The 16,242-nt window shown below is 38.4% G+C and overlaps 1 protein-coding gene across 5 annotated transcripts in view; it reads left to right on the forward strand.

Annotated features, from left to right (window-relative positions):
* MCF2L2 (MCF.2 cell line derived transforming sequence-like 2) overlaps positions 1-16,242 on the forward strand; it is a 213,319-nt gene that overhangs the window by 25,869 nt on the left and 171,208 nt on the right. For all 5 annotated transcript variants that reach the window (XM_033121699.1, XM_033121707.1, XM_033121716.1 and 2 more), the window contains exon 2: positions 3,280-3,363. In XM_033121699.1, coding sequence (XP_032977590.1) covers positions 3,280-3,363 — 84 coding nt within the window. The remainder of the gene's footprint in view (positions 1-3,279; positions 3,364-16,242) is intronic.

A 16,242-nucleotide genomic window follows, 5' to 3' on the forward strand; every position in this document is an offset into this window, starting at 1 on the left:
CAGTGAGATATTACCTCACACCTGTCAGAATAGCTATCATCAATAAATCAAATAATAAGTGCTGGCGAGGATGTGGAGAAAAGGGAACTCTCATGCACTGTTGATGGGATTGTACATTTGTGCATCCACTATGGAAAACAGTATGGAGGTTCCTCAAAAAAAAAAAATTAAAAATAGAGCTGCCATATGATCCAGCAAGCCTACTTCTGGGTATTCATCCTAAGAAAACAAAAACACTAATTCCAAAAGATGCTTGTATATGCACCCCTGTGTTCATTGTAGCATTACTAGTAATAGCCAAGATATGGAAACAACCTAGATGTCAACAGAAGAATGGATAAAGAAGATGTGGTATATACATATACAATGGCATATTATTCAGTAATAAAAAAATATGAAATCTTGCCATTTGTGACAATGTGGATTGTATTATATAGAGGGTATTACGTGAAGTGAAGTAAGTTGGATAGAGAAAGACAAATTATATGAACTCACATATGTGAAATCTAAAAAAAATAAAAATAAATGAATAAACAAAACAAAACAGAAACAGACTCATAGATATAGAGAACAAACTGATGCTTGCCAAAGCAGAGGGCGTGGAAAAAAATGAGATGAGTATGTACAACATAGGGAATATAATTAATAATATTGCAATAACCTTGTACAATGACAGGTGAATACTAGACTTAGCTTGATGATCCCTTTGTTAGGTATATTAATGTTGAATAACTACCGTATTTTGGTGTGTATGATGCACACTTACATTTTGGCCCAAAATTTCAGGGGAAAAAAATCTTTCATTTTAATTTTTTAATTCAAATTTTTATTTGTTTACATTTAGGTACTTGTTTTGTGTATTACAAAGGAATTTTGGTATTTATATTTTAACATATTATGGTACGAGAAATTTTATGTAACAAATAATTGCAAAACACAAGAACAAATACAAGGTACAAGAAAGTTTATATACCAGTAGCAAATTTACGATATCAACGCACCATAGAAGGCCAAGAACTCTTTGTCGTTGCAAGTTTGTCATAAGTTCAACAAAACTTTCATATTTCAGGGCATTATTTTGCATATGGATGTCATTATTGATTTCTGAAATTACACTTTTAACTCATAAGAATAAGTAAAAGAATTAAAAACATTTATATAGATACAGAATTAGTACTACCCATGTATAATGTGCGTCTTTATTTTCCCCTCACAAATTTGGGCATAAAAGTGCACATTATACACGGCAAAATATGGGTATGGTGTATACCTGAAACTAATAAAATATTGTATATTAACTATATTTTAATAAAAATGTTAAAATAAAATTGAGATGGGGCAAAGGATGGCTGGTTTACTCACTTGTGTTGTTCCTTTCACATCTTAACTCTTTAAAACGTTTAAAGCAAACCTCAAATACTGAGGTACAATAACAATAAATTGCATCTTATGATCTTTGTTTTTCTCTAGGGTCATTGCCTCTTAAATATGCTCCCTCAGGTATGAAAAAATAATAATTCACCTCTATTTTTGAGTATGCCACTTTCCTATAACACTATGAAATTGTATTCTGAAAAACTCTTCAGTTACATACGAGTAACTCCTGTTTCTGCTTAAATTCTTTATATTGTTGTCCAGTTGTAATTTACATTTTATTATGGAACATTTGAAACATGTGAAAGAATTGTATAATGAACCCCCATAGTCCATCAACCAGCTTCAACAATTATCCACATTTTGTCAATCTGGTTTCATCTCCACTCCTCCCTGTACATTTTTGGCAGAGAGGAATGCTGGAGTATTTTTAAGCAGATCTCAGACTTCATATAATTTTACTGTTAAATACTTTACTTCATGTATTTAACAGAGAAGACTGTCCCTTTTTATAAAATATAAAAACAATGCCATTATTGCACCCACACAATTAATAGCAATGCAGGAGTTCTTTGAATTTTTAGTGAATTCAGAGCAGAAAGAGTATGGGGATGAAGGAGTTCTGGCCTGAGTTTACACCCTTTCCTCTACAAAAAAATGGTACAATTCATTGAGAAGGGTCTTGAGGTTTAAGCTGGCACTTGCCCAACCCCTTATACAACTTTCAGAAAGCAAATATGGGAAAGACCTGTCCAGAGCATTGAATATAACCAGCATTTATTGAGCACCTACTATGTACACCTCCATATGCATCAACTCCTTGAACCTTCACACTCCAGAGCCGAGAAGTAGAAACCAAGGCTCTGGGAGGAGCTTCCCACATATAACCTCTGATTGGTCAACACGAGTACCACAACATTACCCTGACTCCGTGCTGAATCAATAGGCGATTCCTCGTTAGCGTTAGTGTACAGGCTAGTGAATTTGTGCCGTATCCTAACCAGATGTTTAACCTCTTTAGAAACAATAACCAATTCATTCTTTGAGATTCCCTGGGAAATAGTTAAATGAGGATAATAGTATATCAGGCAGAGAGAGCGTGAAAATGTCTTCCTCTTCCCAGCCCAGGCTAAGGGATTCCACTTAGTCTTCCCATCTCTCTAATCCCCTGTCCCCAAATGGATAGAACGCAAATCATAGGACTTATATATCACCTGTTAGAGTTAGAAGACATTCATAGATTTGTGCTTGAAAGATCTGATTTTTTTCCTTGGAAACCTATGTAACCTTATATTTAGTAAGGAGCGTCTTTAAACAGCAAAATGAAGAAGTGCCTCCCGAAACATGCCTGATAGTGGGAAGAGACCTCTTGAGGTATTCTGGAAGGACAAAAATGGAGATGAATAAGGAAGGAGACAAAAAGGAAAGAAGTGAGGGAGGGAGGAAAACAAAAATCAAAGAACCTTCATAAATCCGGATTGATTTTATGACCCAGCTTGAGACGAATTCTGGTAACTTAGGTTGTTTGTGTTTAAAATGTCCTTCTGCAGACCCAGAGGAGTAAGCAGATACCTAAATACCTGCTTCGGTAATGAAACCATCCCAGAAGGTTTACTGTGAAGCTACTGAAGCTTAAACCTCAGGGCCCCTTCCTTGTACTGATCCCTTCCAAAAGCTTGGGAGAAGCTCTAGGAATTGTTCCTGTCCTCATGTGAATTAGCTTCAAACTGCTCAAAACCCAGATCCATGCATCCATGCCAAGAATAGAGTTCTCAAGAGAATAATGCATCTGTAACCATATCTTTATAAGTCCCACATTTCTCTAGTAGTGGAGCTTGCCTTTCTTCCTTTTAATTTCTCTTTGAATTTGCAAGGATTTAACCTAATTTTATTTCATTTGTGCAGATGAAATTATGCAGCAGGAAATCAGGCCCCTGTTGGCAGTGGATATAATCGAACAACTTCACAGACAATTTGCCATTCTTTCAGGTAAGTGGCAAATTCATTTGCATTTCTAGATTTTGTTGCTGTTGTCGGTGGTGGTGGGGTCCTGCTGAGGAGGGCCGAACTTCTTGAATCTTGGTGAACATTATACTCAAGTCTCAGTCACCCCTTCAAGTCTCACCCAGGACTAGAATGAAATGAGGACCATCTAGCTACAGGAGGGTGGGATTTCATAGATGTCATTCTGTTCGCTGTTGGGTGCAATTTGATGTTTTTCAAAGGAGTGCGTTTCTTTGAGGTTGTAAAAAAACAGAGCTGAAAAGATTTTGAGGAAGAAAAAGGAAATAACTAGTAATATCAGCCGCCACCATGATGTTCTTCCAGTGTTCTTGATGATGTTCTTCCAGCGTTCAACCTTCAGACAGACTTGGTTTTAAGGGTTCATGAACATTGCTGAGGTCATTTGTTCTCTAAGACAGAACAAATATATTTGTCTTTTACTCTTAGCTCTTAAAGACCTAATTTTAATACATTGTTTTCCATTAAGCATTTGATGGGGAATGAAGAAAGGCTAATATTAATAAAATGCTAGAAATTTTGAGCGTGAGTACAACCCTGAAAAGTTGTCATTACTAAAATACTATTCTTTTTTATTCACTTAACGAAGGGTGACATGACTTTAATTACTGAAACTGGAAGTACATACCAAGCCCTAAATTATAGTTAGACCAAACTTGGGAGCATGGGATAGTGAGATTAAATGAATGGTCTTAGTACATATCACAGAGGAATAGGTGACAAGTCACTCTTCTCATCTTTTATATCTCTTCTGAAAAAAGCAACAAAGCCATCTTAGTTACATCACAGAAAGAATATACAGTTGGTATGGATTATTTTATTCTACAGCATGAGATCTAAAAAAAAAAGTCACATTTCTTTCCTTTCTCTAAATCATATTTTATCTGCTCCAAACTCCTTAATCTATTAAGTTTAAGGAAAATTCAATCTCTGTTGTTTGGATACTTCTTCCCTTCCCAAAGTTATACCCTAAGTGGTAACATCTTACACAATCCAGAATGTCTGGGGAATTCTCTGGCCTTTCCTCTACATTAGTCGCTGCTCATATAGTCACCGAAAGCTCCATAAGTAGAAAGCCCTCATTTTTCTTATTTCTGCCTGTATTGCCAGCGCTTAGAACAGAGACTGAAACATAATAGGTGCTCAGTTCAAAACTGTCCAAGCCCTCCTGCTCTGTGCTGTGACCAGTGTACTCCCTGCTCCCTGCATCCCTGGTGTCGGCCCTGGCAAGAGTCTAATCAACCTCTTGAAGGTGCCGTCTCATAGCTTCCCACATTGAGCCGAGGACTGTACAAAACAAAAGGCAGGATGGGGACTGTCTCTGGGTTTCTGGCAACTGCTGCTGTGGTCCTACACCACAGAAGTCCCAAGGCCAATGTGCATCAAGGTCTGGAATAGATGATGGGGTGGGGCAAGGTGGATTCCTGCAGCTTTATACCCAAACTCTGTATATGAGTATGTAATTATGCAGTGAGTATATAATGAGTATATGATTACACAGTGGCTGAACTGGGGAAGGAGTCTAGTGACTGATTGATTCTCCCCATACTCCAACCAGTGGAGCCCAGGGTTGGTAGAGGTCATATTCCCAGAGACAAGTGGGAGTTCTCACCAAGGAAGTGAGCAGAGTCAAAACTCATATCAAAATAAGAGATGGAAATAGTAACTTGGCACCTGGGAAATAAGGACCAATTCAAGAAGGTACAGAGCAGTGCTATGTAATAGAAATATAAAGTGATCCACATATGTCCTTTTAAATTTTATAGTAACCAGATTAAAAAAGCAAAGGAACACGTGAAATTACTTTTGATATATTTTATTTAAACCAATAATCTAAAATATTATTCAGCATGTCATCAACATGCAAAATTATTAATGAGATACTTTACTTTTTTTGTATTAAGTGTTGGAAATTTAGTTTGTATTTTATACTTCAGCACATCTCAATTTGGACTGGTCACGTTTCAAATGCTCAACAACCGCATGGGTCTTGTGGCTATTGCGTTGGGCAGTGCAGGCTACAGAAATGGTTCTCAATCATGCTGGACCAAATGCCTTTCTTTATATCAAATAATTTGTATTGCTCTTCATTATCTTGAAGTGAAATTTATAGATACCATAACCTATAACAAATATACTTCACAGTGTATAGTAGCTGAGATAAACACAATAGAAACTTAGTTCTTACTCTTGGAACAGTCCAGCGTGTATGGTTCTGGTCAGCAGGTGACTTTTCTTCAAGTGAAGGCTCACTAATGGAGGTTTCTTTCCCTTTGTGGTTCTTATTATTATCTGCGTTATCCATTTTGTGGCCTTCTTATTGTCTGCGTCCAGAAAGCAGCAGGAAAAGAGAGCATACTGCTTCTTAAAAGCCTCAGTTCAGCAACAGCACACACCACATTTCATTGACTGGAACCTGGCTTAGTAATACAGATGCACTTAATAGCAAGGTAAGCTGGGAAATGTAGTTAGCTGTTCACCCACAGAGCATGAACAGCTACCCCATTACTTATTCATATACTTAAAAATATTTAAAAATTAGATCTGATCAAGATGGCAGAGTAGGTAAATGCTGTGCTTACCTCCTCTCATGACCACATCAAAATTATAACTAAAGTACAGAACAACCATCATTGAGAATCACCTTAAGTCTACCTGAACCAAAGCCCTACAACTAAGGACACACAGAAGAAGCCACCTCGAGCTTGGTAGGTGGGGTGCAGATGGGGAATGGGCTGGTCCCACACCTGTACATGACCATTAAAAATCAGGAGGGATATCTCGGCTGCAGAGGTATCCCTGGAGGAGTGAGGGGTCCCAGCTCCACACTTGGTTCAACAGCCCAGGGTTTCAGTGCCAGGATGAGAAGCCTCCATAATTTCTGGCTCTGAAAACCAGCAGAGATTGTGGCTAAGAGAGACTGAGGGTGGCTAGAGTCCCAGGTGATCCTCTTAAAGGGCCCCCACACAGACTCGCTGACAGACTCACTCACTCCGAGCTCCAGTGCTAAGGCAGCAACTCAAAAGTCACCAGGGCCTACGGGGAGGAACTGAATTATCTGGCTTCAGGACAAGGGCTGGAGGGGCAGCCTTCTCCTGACAGAGTTTCTTTGTTGAGCCCTCCCCCTTCCCAGTGTACAGATGCAGGTGGCCACCATATCCGAGTCTCCATCAACTTGGCTAACACCATTTGTTTGCCCTGATTCCCTGAGACCCTGTGCCACCCAAGCTGCTTCCAGTGGCTTTTCCATACAAATGGCCTTCCTTGGTTCATGCTGCAGGCTTTCCTAAAATCTCTCAAAGGCTCACAAAACCCAAACAAGCAACATCTGGCTTTGGCATGTCTCATATCTCTTGCTGAGCAGCCCCAAGCCTGGCACTAGCCACAGCTGGCCTCAGTTTGTGGCTTGGCCTCTCAAAGCACCTCCAAGCCCAGTGTGGGTGGCTGACATCTGTGGATTGCTTTGTGGCTCATGCCAGGTGGCCCCGGGCATAACACAGGTTGTGGCTGAACTTGGGCTGAATTTGGATTGTGGTGGGTCCCCTCCTAGGAGGCACCATTGCTGACACACCAGGTGTCCAGCTTCAGATTCAGCCGGAATATCACCCGGCCACCCCTAGGAACAATACACCCAAAGTGCACACTGGACAGGCACCAGAGCCTTGCTAAAACTAATCCTGCTCTGGAGGGTCAGCCCCTGCACAACAACTCCTCTACTATAGTCATGGCTAGTCCTCACAGCCAATCAGCCTGAGGGTCAATTCCTTCCATTGACATACAAATAGCAACAAAGGCTCAACCACAACAGGAAGACAGACACAACCCTCAAAGCCTGGAGTACTCAGCTTAGGTGACCAGGAAATGCTCCACTGAGCCACGCAGGGCACCTACTACCTAAGTAAGTACACTCTAGTAAGACTGGGAGACATAGCAGCCCTACTTAATACATAGAAACAAACACAGGTAGGCAGCCAAAATGGGGAGACAAAGAAACACATCCCAAATGAAACAATAGGACAAAGCTCCAGAAAAAGAACTACACAAAATGGAGACAAGCAATCTAACAGATGCAGAGCTCAAAACACTGGTTATAAGGATGCTCAATGATCTCAGGGAGAACTTAAACAAAGAGATAGGAAACATAAAAATGGAGATAGAAAACATAGAAAAGAACCAGTCAGAAATAAAGAATACAATAACTAAAATGAAGAATATATTAGAAGGAATCAACAATAGATTAGATGAAGCAGAGGATAAAATCAGCAATATAGAAGATAAAGGAGAAGAAAATACACAATTGAAACAAAAAGAAAAAAAATCCAAAAATAAAAAATGAGGATAGTTTAAGAGATCTCTGGGACAACATCAAGTGTAACAACATTCGCGTCATAGGGGTACCAGAAGGAAAAGAGAGAGGGCAAGGAATTGAAAACTTATTTGAAGAAATAATAATGGAAAACTTCCGTAACCTGGTGAAGGAAATAAATATACAAGCTCAGGAAGCACATAGAATCCCAAACAAGATGAAGCCAAACAGGCCCACACCAAGATAAATCATAATTAAAATGCCAAAGGTTAAAGACAAAGAGAATCCTAAAAGCAGCAAGAGAAAGGCAACTAGTGACTAATAAGGGAGTTCCCATAAGATTGTTATCTGATTTCTCAACAGAAACTTTGCAGGCCAGAAGGGATTGGCATGAAATATTCAAAGTGATGAAAAGTAAGGGTCTACAACCAGGACTACTCTACCCAGCAAGGCTATCATTTAAAATCGAAGAATAGGTAAAGAACTGGCTGGACAAGGAAAAGCTAAAGGAGTTCATCAGTACCAAACAAGTATTACAAGGAATGTTAGAGGGATTTCTTTAAGATGGGGGCAGGGGAAGAGATCAAAAATACTCGTATGGATAATAAAGTGGCAGTAACTACACACCTACCAATAATTACTTCAAATGTAAATGGATTAAATGTGCCCATCAAAAGATAGGATGGCTGAATGGATAAGAAAACAAGACCCTTACATATGCTGCCTATAGGAGACACCCTTCAGATTGAAAGACACACACACACAGACTGAAAGTAAAGAAATGGAAAACAGTATTTCATGAAAATGGAAAAAAAAAAAATCTGGGGTAGCAATACTTATACTACACAAAATAGACTTTAAGACAAAGCCTGCAACAAAGAAGGACCTAGTAATCCCACTTCAGCGTATTTATCTGAAGAAACACAAACACTACTTCAAGGGGACATGTGCGTCCATATGTTCATTGTAGCATTGTTTACGATGGCCAAGATGTGGAGGCAGCCCTGGTGTCTGGATGAATGAATGGGTAAAGAGGAGGTGGTACATGTATCCAAAGGAATATTGCTTGACCAGGAAAGGGAATGAGTTCTTGCTATCTGCAGTGGCATGGATGGATCTGGAGTGTATTATGCTGAGTCGAGTAGGTCAGACAGAGAAAGACAGATGCAATGTGATTTCACTTATATGTGGAATCTAAAGAACAAAACGAACAAACAAAACAGAAACAAACTCACAGATACATAGAACATTTTGATGGTTGCCATATAGGGTGGGTGGAAAAGGGTAAGTGAATAAGAAGTACAAATTGGTTGTTACAAAGCAGTCGTGGGGATGTAGGATATAGCATAAGGAATACAGTCAATAATATTGTAATAACTATGTATGGTGTCAGATGGGTACTAGATTTATCAGGGTGATAGATGGGAGGGTGTTGGGGGGTAAGGTGAAAAAGGTGAAGGGATTAAGAAGTACAAATTGGTAGTTACAGCAGTCATGGGGATGTAAAGTACAACATAGAGAATATAGTCAATGACATGGTAATAACTATGTATATAGTGCAAGGAGGGTACTAGTCTAGTCAGGGGGACCATTTCTTAAATTATAGAAATGTCTAACCACTATGCTGTACACTGAGATTAATATAATAGAATATGGAATGTCAACTGTAATTGAAAAATTTTAAAAGGTGGGAAAATGTGAAGGGGAATAAGAAGTTAAAAATTTCATGTATAAAACAAGTCATGGGGATGTAATGTACAGCACAGGGACGACAGTCAATCATAGTGTGATAGTGTGGTACAGTGTCAGATGGTTGCTGGACTTATGGTGATCACGTCTTCAGATAGATAAATGTCGAAGAACTATTGTGTACACCTGAAACTAATATAATATTGTATGTTAGCTATAGTTTAATAAAAATCTTTTTAAAATGTTAAAAAATGAAATGTAAAGAACTGCAATGTGAAAGAAATAAAAGTAAGCATAGTAAAATATATATATTTCAATTATGTGTTTCTAGCTACACTAGAAAAAATAATGAAATAGTCATGTGCTTGCCCCTGTAGTCATCATGAATGTGACAGGTCCAAATACTGAGTTGAGGTATGGGTGACCAGACACCCCTGAGTGGCCTTATTATAGAGGTTTTCTGAAATAGTAAACAATGGTTGATAAAGTTCTGAAGGAAATAAAGTATTATCTTCTCTCCATTTATAGGGTCGTTACAATCCTGGAAAATTCAATATATATTAAAACTGTTTAAAAATACTTTATGATTTGTGACAGTATAGGTAGACCTTGGGAGCATTGTGCTAAGTGAAATAAGTCAGACACAGAAAGACAAATACCTTATGATCCCTCTTATATATAAAATCTAAGAAAAATCAAGCTCATAGAAATAACAGATTTGGTGGTTACTAGAGGTGGGGGTGGGTGGTGGGTGGGGAAATGGGTGAAGGTGGTCAAAAGGTACAAAATTCCAGTTATAACATAAACGAGTTCTGGAGTTGTAATGTGCAGAACGATGATTATAGTTAACAATACTGTATTGTATATTTGCAAATTGATAAGAGAGTAGATTTTAAAAGTTCTCACCACAAGAAAAAATGTTTGTGACTATGTGAGGTAGTGAATGTTAACTAAACTTATTGTGGTGATCATTTCACAGTATATATACGTATATCAAATTATTATGTTGTACATCTTAAACTAATACAATGTTATATGTCAATTATATCTTAATAAAACTGGAAAAAGTATTTTAAAACTTTGTGATTATATGTAAAATAGAGTTAGAGTCTAGGATCAGATCACTAGAAATGGATTTTTCACTTATATTGAGTTTCTGGTAAGACATTAGGAAATCATACAGGATGTAGGACAATTGTTTATTATATAGGACACATTATTTGTTATCCCAGGCCCTGAGATTTACAAAATGCCTGCCAGGGAGTGGGGCTGCCTTTTTTCCAGCTAAAATCAATTCTTTTGGGGAGGAGAAAGGGAAAATAGATACTGGAAGACAAACAACAGTAACTGCTTCACTCTCTCTCCCATTGTTGATCTTCACCCTGTTCCTGTAGGATTTCCCAGTGTTCCAAAATCTCCTCTATATAACGAAGTCTTACTGCCATTTAATGAACAGGTAAAAATTATACTGGGAGGAGTGACATTTATTTTATTTAAATAATTATTTTACTTAGTTCCAAGTAGTTTGGTTTTCTTTATCTTTCTTGAATGAGACTTCTTTTGCACTTTCTTCCTTTTGCATTTCCATGTTTCCTCACAAGGTGGCAGTGAATGCATTGTTGTGGTGTCAGGGGCTGTGTGCAGGCTCAGCTTTGTTTCTTTGGTGCTTCTTCCTCTTAAGACTGATATTCAACAGCAGGTGGGGTCCCCAGTTAACCTGGGTGGTGGGGAGGGCTTCTTTGGTGGTCAATATTTGTATTAACTAAGGTACACAAAAACTCCACCTACCTTTCTCCATTTAGGTGTGACTACTTTTAATTTATAATTAATGACAAAAGGTAAAATCATTAAATGGTGGAATCATATCCTAATATTTTAGAGTGTTTTGTTTGGTTCGTTGAAGTGTTTTAGCTATTCTCTTGGCAAATATTGTTATACAATTAATACAGTTGTTATAGCGCCTCTAAAGTTAGCCTTACTAGACATGCAAATTCTCTTAATTTAGGTTTCTCTGGAACTTCCTATGGCTGTGAAACTGCAAAAAAGAAGAAGCTTGGGTGATAGCTGATACCGTGTTTCCCTGAAAATAAGACCTAACTGGACCATCGGCTCTACGGCATCTTTTGGAGCAAAAATTAATAGTAAAATAAGACCGGGTATAATATAATATGATATGATATGATATGATATGATATGATATAAATACCAGGTCTTATGTTAATTTTTGCTCCAAAAGACGCATTAAAGCTGATTGTCCAGCTAGGTCTTATTTTCAGGGAAACACGGTAGAATCCTAATCTAAATTGTTCTCAGTCAAGATAAAGAGGTAGCTCAATCACCTTGTCAAAGCTCGGTATATTTTTTTAACTTTCAAATCAGCATGCAAGATTAATAAAGAGGAACTTTCTGGAGAAGAATGACTACTCATTCAACAAATCTCACAGTTTTATTTTTTAGTGATTGGTCTCTGAGAACCTAAGACTCATATTAAAATGCTCAGAAGAGACTTGCATAGTAAAACCACAATGTTGACTTTACATGATACAAATAGTCATGTTTGCTCAATAGCACATTTTCTCCCTTGAAACAAATTTACCTGGAAAGTTAGAGTGTAAGCAGAAGATGCTTATCAGGCATGGACTCAGAACAGCAGAATGGTTTGGATGATCTTAATGGTGATGTCATCAGATAGACTGCATGCCTTTGCTTCTCTGAGTTTCTCTTCTGTAATTTCCTCAAAAATCCCACACCCACATTAATCACACAGTCTTCACTAACCACACCCTGCACCGATGACTTTCGTTAGGTGTGTGAAATACATGCAGGCATTTTTAGTAGTTCGCTTCACTTGGGAGCCATTATTCCTCTTAACGTAGTTCCCCTCCATGGACATAACCTGGAAGGTAGTTGCAGCACTTCAGCTCCTATCCCATTGGCTAGGGCATAGGGTCCCCAATTGTCTCAGTTCTTGGTGCCTTAGTATCGCAGTAATTTTTTTTCACAGCCTTTCTTGGCTAACAGTTAAAATATCTTAATAAGTCTATAAGTCCTAACAACTTAGTAGCTGTTTGAAAAAATAAACACACATAAATTGAAAGAAAAAGTAATATTCAAGTTTCATTCTTAGATAACTACAATTATCTCAAACCTTGGAATCAGACTAGACATCACCACCCTCATTTCCTGTTCTACATTGATTTTCATTCTGCACTTGCTTTTATTCCAGCAGCCACCAAAACCCACCTTCACAAAGATGCAATGTCATTCAAAAGAATATAGTGCAATTTAATGTTGAAATTGTGAACCACCTCAAGTTAGTAGTATACATGCTGTCTGACAGATGCCAACTATTGCTGTTTCCTTCAAAAAATGTAAAACATTCATGGTGCTTCTGTGAGTTCACTCTGGATTCCTGGGTACCTGGCATACAGTTTGGGAACTGTGGGGCTAGAATTTAGTCATATGGCTACCTCTAGCTGCAAAGAGGTTGAGAAATACAGTCTATTTAATTTAATCTGGTGGCCTCTGTTCCAATGAATTAAATATTTCAATATTAATTTTACATTTTTATTCTCACAGGGATGTCTTATATCTTTGTATAAGTTATTGAAGTGCAGCTGATTATGCCTCTTTGTAATAATAATAACCATAATAATGGTCACCATTTATTGAGCATTTACATGTAATAAGTACTCTGCTGAGGTGCTTTTTATCTATGTTTTCACTTAATCCTCACATACTTTTTGAGGTAGGTGCAAGATATATATATATCTGGTACTATATATATATATTATATAATATATATTATATATATATTGTGTGTGTGTGTGTGTCTATACTATATAGTATAGACACACACACACACAGACACATACACACACATGGAAATTCCTATTTAGGTTAAGTATCTTACCTAAACTCACATGGAAATTAAGTGGCAAAGCAGGATTTGAACAAAGTTGTCTGATTTTAGGGCTAACTCTCTTAACCACCATGTATTTTAGCTTTGATACTTACTGTTTACAACAGTGAGGAGAAATAGGATTTCTGGTCAAGATGGTGGAGTAGATAAACACTGTGCTTGCTTCCTCTCATAACTGCATCAAAATTACTACTAAACTACAGAACAACCATCACTGAGCATTGCCTGAAGTCTAGCTGAACTGACTGTAGGGCTACAACTAAGGACGTACAGAAGATACTCAATACTGGTAGGAGAGGCAGAGAAGTGGAATGGGCTGGTCCCATACCCTCATGTGACCATTAAAAATCAGAAGGTGTATCTCAGCTGTGGAGGTTTCTCCATGGGAGGAGTCCCAGCCCTATAACAGGCTCCCCAGCCCAGGGTTCCAGTGCTGGGAAGAGAAGACCCCATAACTTCTGGCTGTGAAAGCCAGTGGAAATTGTGGCTGAGATGAGGGAGGCTGTAGTCCTAGGAGCTCCTCCAAAAGAGCCTTCACATGGGCTTACTCGCTGATGGACTCACTCGCTCTGAGCCCTAGTGCTGGAGAAGCAGCTCATAAGGCACCAGGGACATACAGGGAGGAACTTGAGTTATCTAGCTTCAGGGCAAGGGCTGGAAGGACAGCTTTCTCTTGGACAGAAGAGTTGGCAGAAGCCATTGTTTCTTTGTTGAGGCCTCCCACCTCCTAGCCTGTAGACACAGGCAGCCACCATATCTGAGTCTCTATCAACCTGACTAACACTCTTCTTTCTCCCTGCCCCTAGTGATTCTCTGAGACCCAGCCCCATTCAACTTTCAGGCACACCCAAGCTGCTGTCTCTAGTGGCTTGTGGCTTTTCAGTACAAACAGCCTGTCTTGGCTCATGCTGTGTACTTTCCTAAAATCTCTCAAAATCCAAACAAGCAACATCTGGCATCAGTGTGTCCCATACCACTTGCTGAGCAGCCCTAAGCCTGGCACTCGGTTTGTGGCTTGGCCTCACAAGGCACCTCCAAGCCCAGTGTGGGTGGCAGTCATCTGTGAATTGCTTTGTGGCTCATGCCAGGTAGCCTTGGGCAGGGCATAAGCTGTGGCTGAACTTGGCCTGAGGAAAGGCCACTCCCAGGAGGCCCTGGGAATTGGCACACCTGGAGGCCAGCTTTGGACTGAGCTAAAGCATCATCCAGCCACCTCTGGGGATGACACACCCAAAAGGCAGACTGGGCAGACTCTGTAGGGTCAGCTCCTACACAACAGTTCCTCCACTATAGTCATGGCCAGTACTCACAAGTAATCAGTCTGAGGGTGAATCCTTCCCATTGATGTGCAAACAGCATCCGAGGCTCAACTACAATAGGAGGGCACACACAACCCACACAAGGGACACAGCTGGATTATCTGGCTCTGGTGATGGGAAGATTGTGCCACTGGACCCCACAGGACACCTACTACATAAGGCCACTCTACTAAGACCAGGAGACATAGAAGCCCTACCTAATACATAGAAACAAACACAGGTAGGCAGCCAAAATGGGGACATAAAGAAACACATCCCAAATGAAAGAATAGGACAAAGCTCCAGAAAAAGAACTACACAAAATGGAGATAAGCAATCTACCAGATGCAGAGCTCAAAACACTGGTTATAAGGATACTCAATGATCTCAGGGAGAACTTAAACAAAGATATAGGAAACATAAAAATGGAGATAGAAAACATAGAAAGAACCAGTTCAGAAATAAAGAATACAATAACTGAAATGAAGAATACATTGGAAGGAATCAACAGTTGATTAGATGAAGCAGAGGAGCAAATCAGCGATTAAGAAGATAAGGTAGCAGAAAATACCCAAACAGAACAGGAAAAAGAAAAAAGAATCCAAAAAAATGAGAATAGTTTAAGGGGTCTCTGGGACAACATCAAGTATACCAACATTTACATCAATGGATAGTTACAAAATAGTCATGGGGATGTAAAGCAAAGCATAGAGAATATAATCAATAATATTGTAATAACTATGTATAGTGCCAGATGGGTACTAGATTAGTCAGGGGATAACTTCTTAAGTTATATAGTGTCTAACCACTATGCTGTACACCAGGAATTAATATAAAATAATATGGAATGTCAACTGTAGTTGAAAAATTTTAAAAGGGGAGAAAAAGGGTGAAGGGGTATAAGTGGTCCAAATTTCCAGGTATAAAATAAATAAATCATGGGGATGTAATGTACAGCATAGGAAATATAGTCAATAATATTGTGATAGCAAGGTACAGTGTTAGATGGTTGCTGGACTTATAGTGGTCACTTCTTTAGGTATATACATATTGAATAATTATTGTGTACATCTGAAACTAATATAATATTGTGTGTTAGCTATACTTTAATAAAAATCTTTAAAAAAGTAAAATAATAATTAAGAGAAATATTATGTATTTGTGTTGGCATTGTTTACTATCCTACCTATGCCAAAACAATTAAATCAATATTACTTTTTATACAGTAATACCCTGTTTCCCAAAAATAAAACCTAGCCAGACCATCTAATGTGTCTTTTGGAGCAAAAATTAATATACCCGATCTTATTTTAATATAATATAAAACTGGGTATAATATAATATAATATAATATAATATAATATAATATAATATAATAATACCAGGTCTTATATTAAGTTTTGCTCTAAAAGACGCATTAGAGCTGGTGGTCCAGCTAGGTCTTATTTTCAGGGAAACATGGGAACTATCTTCAAACGATTCAAAAGTCAAATTCTCACAACACCACTGAGCAAGCATGACGGAGTAAAGAGACTTGTTCAAAATAGTTCAGTGTCAACCTTCTCACATTCTACTCTGAAATAATATAGATAGAAAATGGGGAGGCCGATACACGTCTTCCGACTTGGTAT

The sequence above is a fragment of the Rhinolophus ferrumequinum genome, chromosome 2 (genome assembly GCF_004115265.2).
Source record: "Rhinolophus ferrumequinum isolate MPI-CBG mRhiFer1 chromosome 2, mRhiFer1_v1.p, whole genome shotgun sequence".
Lineage (NCBI taxonomy): Eukaryota > Metazoa > Chordata > Mammalia > Chiroptera > Rhinolophidae > Rhinolophus > Rhinolophus ferrumequinum.